General features: G+C 38.2%; 1 protein-coding gene across 2 annotated transcripts in view; it reads left to right on the top strand.

Annotated features, from left to right (window-relative positions):
• LPIN1 (lipin 1) overlaps nucleotides 1-6,634 on the top strand; it is a 164,961-nt gene that overhangs the window by 105,943 nt on the left and 52,384 nt on the right. For both annotated transcript variants that reach the window (XM_006880671.1, XM_006880672.1), the window contains 3 exons: nucleotides 481-574; nucleotides 1,688-1,757; nucleotides 6,051-6,143. In XM_006880671.1, coding sequence (XP_006880733.1) covers nucleotides 481-574; nucleotides 1,688-1,757; nucleotides 6,051-6,143 — 257 coding nt within the window. The remainder of the gene's footprint in view (nucleotides 1-480; nucleotides 575-1,687; nucleotides 1,758-6,050; nucleotides 6,144-6,634) is intronic.

Raw genomic sequence — 6,634 nt, 5'->3', positions numbered from 1 at the left:
CTGTATGTTTAGTACCTGTCTCCTTAAGTCTCACAAAAAAGCTGCTGGGTGTCAAAATGATTAGCATTCACTCTGCAGAGGAGGGAATTGAGACTTGGGAAAATTAATCACTTGCCTGAGGTCATATCAATAAATGCCTTTATTGGAAGCAGTCTGTCTTCAGAGCTCTGCCTATCCAGTAACAGCTTCTGCAGCCCCTATGTTGTTGCATGATTTCCACACCTCCACCCCAAACCAGAAGAGTGATCACTTCCCCTAATATCTCAAGCCTTTGCCTCACCTATTCTATCTTTGTACACAGACATTCCCAGAACAAACTGAAGCCCTCTTTTATAGCTACAATATACAGATTTGACCACACAATTGGAATGCATGAACTCTCATAAAGTATTCCTGAATGACAGTGAAAATTGTCTTTTTTTTTTTTTTAAACTAAGTTTCTTTTTTTTCCTCTCTTGTTCCTTATGATTGTTTTTATAGATGTATTTTTGGAGCAAGCTGTTTCGTACCAGCAATTTGTGGATAACCCTGCTATCATTGATGACCCCAATCTTGTGGTAAAGATTGGGAATAAGTAAGTAATCCCCCTGCTCCCACTCAAAATCATTTTAGTAGTATCCTGATACTATTTGTTTCATTTTTTAAAAATACAGAGACCTAGACACATTAGGAATATATAAAGTATTTGCTAAAAATATTATTGTCTATTAATATGGGAAAGTTCTGTATTCCTGTATAGTTTATTTGTTGGTCTAGTGGTTAAGGAGTTTGACTGCTAACCTAAAGGCAAGTGGATCAAATCCACCAGGTGCTCTGTAGGAGAAACACTGGCAGTCTCCTCCTACGTGATTTATAACGTTCAGAAACTCCCTACGTGGGTCAACTGTGAGTTGGTTCTGACTCAAAGGCACACAACAACAACAACAACAATAACAACAACAACAACAGTATTAGATTTTGTAACTGAGTGGTGTTGTGCTTGCCTGTAGAGGACTTAGACCCCATATGTTGTTATTGTTCTTTTTGTTGTGTGCCATCGAGTCAGAACCAACCCATAGCTGGTCCTCCAGTGGATTTTCAGAGGCAGTTAATGCCCATCCTTCTCCTGTGGAGCAGCTGGTGGACTTGAACCAAGTGCTTTTGGGATAGCAGCATAGCTTCTTGCCACTAGGCCATCAGAGCTTAACATAGAAAGAGAGAAGACTACATATCTCAGTTCTGTAAAACCTCCTTATTGGAGATATAGACATTAACAGCCTATTTTTTTTCCTTTCAAATATGGAGTCTGAAATGTTTAGCTTACTACCTTAGTCTAACTCTGTCTTTTCCTTGAAACGTGGCAAAAAGTGCCATAAGTACAAATAGTTTGAGGCAACAACATTGCTGTGGAATCTGGGCTACTCTCCAGCTGTCTGCTGGTGGCTGCTGGCATGCCTGACTGACTAGGCTCTTGCCATGGCTACTGCTTGTTCTCTTAATGTGGCCACTGTGGGGTTAGGCAGTGGTTGGAAGCCAATGGCAAAGGGCAGATATGTGGGCGGGGGCTGAGGAATGCCAGAAACAATCTCAGTCTCTTTAAGGACCTAGCTGGAGTTCTAGAGCTTCCATGACTGCATCTCATGACTTACAGAGATTTCAGCTTGAGCCTAAATTTTCTGACATCTGTTTCATTTTTCCGCCATGCCAGATACTATAATTGGACAACAGCAGCGCCTCTCCTCCTGGCAATGCAGGCCTTCCAGAAACCTTTGCCAAAGGTGAGCTTTAACATGAAAAAGAAAGGGAATGCCAAAAGTGACGAGTGGATTAATATGGACATTTGGAATTTAGCCCACAGAGATACTTTACACTGTTTTCAAATGAATGGGAATAGACATTTCAGGAATTTAAAATCTGACTCTGGTACCTCTTGCCCCTGGAAGATGTTTCTCTTTATCAAGGCAAATCCACCAATGTTGGCAGCACCAGAACAAGTCCTGCCTCCACCATGATTGTTTTCATAACACTGTGTGAGAAACCCAGGTAGGAGGAGGGCAGGTGGATGCCAGCATGGTTGGCACATCCTGCTACCTCAGAGAAGATGTTCTTGGTTGAGGGATTGGAGTAGCCAGAGGACTTGGGTGAAAGGAGGCAGCACCTCAGATACCACAAGTCAGCACTACTGTCAGACAGGAACGAAGCCAGAATCCTTTTCTCTGAGGCAGATGCCAACAGGCTGCCTGGGCAGCTCATGGGCTGCAAGCTAGAGTGGACAGATGCTACAGGGAAGAGTTTTAGAATGAATATTTTTAAATGAAAGTCTCATACTATTGAGTAGGTTCCTACCATTTTATAAAGGGAACAGATAATATCATAGAACTCTTCTATTTTGAAACTATGCTTTTTTTTTATCTTTGTTTGTTCAGAATTGTCCCTGCACCCTGTTAAATCTTCCTTTTTTTAGTAATACAGTGATCTCTTTATCTCTTGATGCTTTTTGCCTTAAAGATGATTTTATGTCCAGTTAGCCAGACTCACTTTCTTTTGAATATTATCTCAGTGTTGTGTGCATTTTCCTATCCATTTATTCTCAACTTCTCTTTGTTTTTATACTTTTAAAAAAGTCATATGAACAAACAGTTTTTAGGTGCTGTGAAGTCAACTGTGACTCCTAGCAAACCCTGTTGACAGTAGACGGAATCTTTGCCGGCTCCAGCATTGTCTGCCCAGTCACCTTTGTGCTTGAGCCCATTGTTGTAATCACTGTCACTCCTCTTTCAGGGTCCTCCTCCCTGTCACTGACCCTCTGCTTTTCCAAGCACCATGTCCTTTTCCAGGGACTGGCCCCTTCTGATAATATGATCAAAAGTGTGTGAGGCAAAATAATCTCATCATCTGAGGAGCACCCTGGTTGCACTTCTTTCAAGACAGATTTGTTTGTTCTTTTGGCAGTCCATGGGATGGCCTTTGCAAAAACTGTGATTCAAACGTATACATTCTTTGGTTTTCCTTATTCATTATCCCATTTTCAGATGAGTAGGAAGCAACTGAAAATGGCTTGGGCCCGGCACACTTCAGTTTTAAAGTGTTGTTCTCTTTGTTCTTCAGCACTTTAAAAAGGTCCTTGACAACAGATCTGCTCAATGAAAACATACCTTTTGCTCTCTTGACTGCCACTTCAGAGGATGCTGATTGTGGATCCAAGTAAAATGAAATCCTTGACCGCAACAGTCTTCTTTCCAGTTATCGTGATGTTTATTGGTGCACTTTGAGGATTCCAGTTTTCTTTATGTTGACAAATACCAACATACATCTTGTATGCCGTCAAGTTGAAGGCAACTCATAGCTGACCCTCCCGCGGGTTTTCAGAGGCAGTTAATTGTACAGGAGGAGTTTGTCCAGCATTCTCCCTTAGAGCTGCTGGTGGATTTTGAACCCTGTGACTTTGGGATTTCAGCACTACTTCTTAACCATTAGGTCACCAGAGCTCTGAACACCATGTAGTGTTAATATAAAATTGTTCAAATGTTGTCAAAAATTTTCGCTATTTGTCTTTGAACTGGCTTGTTCTGTCCATTTATTTATTGTAAATACTGGGATACTTACTGCCACCCTTTCTGGTGCTTTTCAAGTGCTACTCCCTTTGCCTGGCTCACCACTTTTTGCTTTATTTTTCTTTTTTTGTTTTATATTTGACTGATGAAGTTTTATTTAATCAAGTCAATTTGACCTTTCCTATCTTTAAGAGATTACCATTACGTTTTTAATAAGCATGGTTAGAGTCTAAAGATAATCACTCTACATTTTAAAAAAATTATTTATATGAGAACTTGGACCATGCTGATTGCCCTTTTCATTTTACTTGTAATTATTAGCTGACATTTGAGTTCTCGCTCGTTTATAAATATCCCTGTAACGGTCACTGTTATTAGCAGAGCTTTCTAGAATTTGGTGCTTGATTAGATTTCGTGCTCTGCTTTTGTCATCATTTATTCCATCTAAGTTCTCTTTATGTTAGGTTTAAATTCTTGGTCCGGAAATCAATCCTTAGAACCCATAGTGAGGTTCTGTGAGCTGTATCTCTTTTTCTGACAGACATTCTCCTTTGACTTGGCCCTTGTTGCTAACTGCTACTCTTCTTAGTGGCAAATGGCCCATATTCTTTTTCTACCCTTTTCTTTTTTTTTTTACTTACTTCTCCTGATGCCTCAACTCCAGCTCTTCCTTTTTTTTAAAAAAAATTGTGGTTTTAACAAAAGTTTACAGGAAACTTGGATTTCTACTCATTCATTGTTGTACATTTTCCTCCCTACACCCCCAACCCCCGTTTGCTTTTTTTTTTAATTTTTAAATTTTTTTTTAAACTTTATTATTTTTTGTGTGTGTACTGTCAAATTGGATCTGACTGGTACAGGACGAGATTGCCCCTCCTTCTCCAGCAGAGGATCTGGTGGATTCGAACCACGTACCTCTGGGATTGCAGTGCAGCTTCTTGCCACTAGGTCACCAGAACTCCCTGGTTTGCTTTTTTAAAACAAAAACAACAACAACAACAAAAAATATATTCATTCATTGCTGCATAATTTCCTCCCTCCTTCTACCTGAATCCACTTTGCTATGCGCCTCTTAGTTTGGACTGTTGTCATTCAAATAATGCAATCGTATAGTTCTTTTAAACGGTTCTTTCCTTCATTGGTTCCAAAGCAGTATAATGAACTCTTCTTAAATGTTTGTTCTATTAGCTTTTCACTCTCTCAGCCCTCTCAGATTCTTTCCCCTCCCCCTTCTCAGTTTAAATTCTATGACAAATCATTAAAATAGTATATCTAAACTTTTCCCCCTTTGTTCCATTGCTGTACTTCTTGGCTAAATTACAACCTTGATTGATATTTTCTTCGACTCTCTACCTGTCCCAGGGTCCCTGTCTCTTGGGCTAATGTGAAACATACCCCACATCATACTAAATGGTGTCAGGCAACTTCTAATGCTATCTTTCTGGCATAGTCCATTTAATTTCCAGCTTTCATAGGTGATTGTTATATACTTGTCTCTCCTTAAATTTCCAACATCACTTTCCCTATTCCCTAAGTGAACTTTAGAATCAGTATGTTTAGGTCTGAAAAATAATCTTAGTAGCGATTTTTGTTTTTTAAAAAAGATGTTTTATATTTATAGGGAAACCTGCAGTGAATTGAAATCTTTATGAAATTCCCTATTTGCATTTTCATACATTCAAGGTTTTATTTTGTGTCAGGCATCTCTCAAGTGATGAAATGTTGCGCACTTAGGCTAAATTGATGGATTCTTTATTTATTTGAAACCTATTCAGTGAAAAGACTGAAATCGTTCTTTTATTAATGTGAAGTTTCACCTACTTGATATCTTTATAAATTAATGTGTAAGAATTAGGCAACATTTATGCTGATCCTAGAATTAGCTTTTAAGATAGATATCTTATCCTTTGGAAAGGTTTAAAAAGCTATTAAGCTAATACTTAATCTTTTCAAATCATACTAAGAGGCAGGGCGTTTGAATTTTCTTCTCAATATTTGATATTTTAAGTCAAATGCATCTATTAATATTCAATTTGTAAAAAATTCGGAAATTAGTTACTAAAAGATTCTTTGCAGTTTACCTTGTCTTAAATTTTGATCCTATCTTCCATATTGATCATTTTTTTATTTTATAATCATTTTACTGAGGGCAATAATTAATATTTTAACCAGTAAACCATTTTAATTTTGAAAACTTTTGGCCTTACTAATCACTAATCACTAATGATATTTAATGCTTTCTTTTTTTCCTTTGTTGTTGTTGTGTTGTATTTTATTTGTTGTTTGTTTTTTCTTTAACATCTTCTTAAGTCTTCATGCTTAAGTTATTTTAATGTAATTTTGGACACCATTAGGTTTTGCCTCTCTAAAATTTTTAATCCGCCAACAGTATGTTGTGTTTGCTTGGATTTTCTTTCAGTATTGTTTTAATTTGCATGTGTGTTTCTTTTGGTTTGAATGTGCTAAGTTGATCTTTTTTTGGTTCCATTATTTATGTTACCATCCATTTAAAAACAGGCCACTGTGGAATCTATCATGAGGGATAAGATGCCCAAAAAGGGAGGAAGATGGTGGTTTTCATGGAGGGGAAGAAATACTACAATCAAAGAGGTAAGCACGGAAAACAAAGTGGCTCCTGAGCAGATTTAGGTTTTGTGTGGTAAAGTTGTGTTTTTATACTCTCTGTCAGAGAAATACGCACGAGCTATAATACAGAATTTCCATGGGTCCACCCTGCCACAAAGTAGAGGATCACAGAATGTGAGAGAATATTAGGAAAGAACAAATGAAGAGGCAGAGAGTTGGGCTCATCTCCTGGCTCTGCTACCTTTCGACCTACCGACCGAAGGAGGTCACTCTCCTCCTCTGTAATGGTTATTTATCTGTAAAAAGAAGGTCTCCAAATTGATATATACAGGAGCTTGCAGCTTTTACATGTATGATTTCACATTTACTATTCTCCTATTTCTTAGGAAAGGATCTTTTAAGAAAGGAGTTTCTATTGCCTAGGGAGCTCTGGTGGTTCAAGTCACCAGCTGATCCCTGGGAGAAATATGGACAGTTTTCTTCCATGTGACTAACTGCTTCTGAATATCCACTGG

This window comes from Elephantulus edwardii, unplaced genomic scaffold (assembly GCF_000299155.1).
Source record: "Elephantulus edwardii isolate Elephantulus edwardi_28Jun2011 unplaced genomic scaffold, EleEdw1.0 scaffold00009, whole genome shotgun sequence".
NCBI classification, from domain to species: domain Eukaryota; kingdom Metazoa; phylum Chordata; class Mammalia; order Macroscelidea; family Macroscelididae; genus Elephantulus; species Elephantulus edwardii.
Note: the sequence above shows the minus strand (reverse complement) of the source record. Positions and strands in the feature narration are given on the sequence as shown.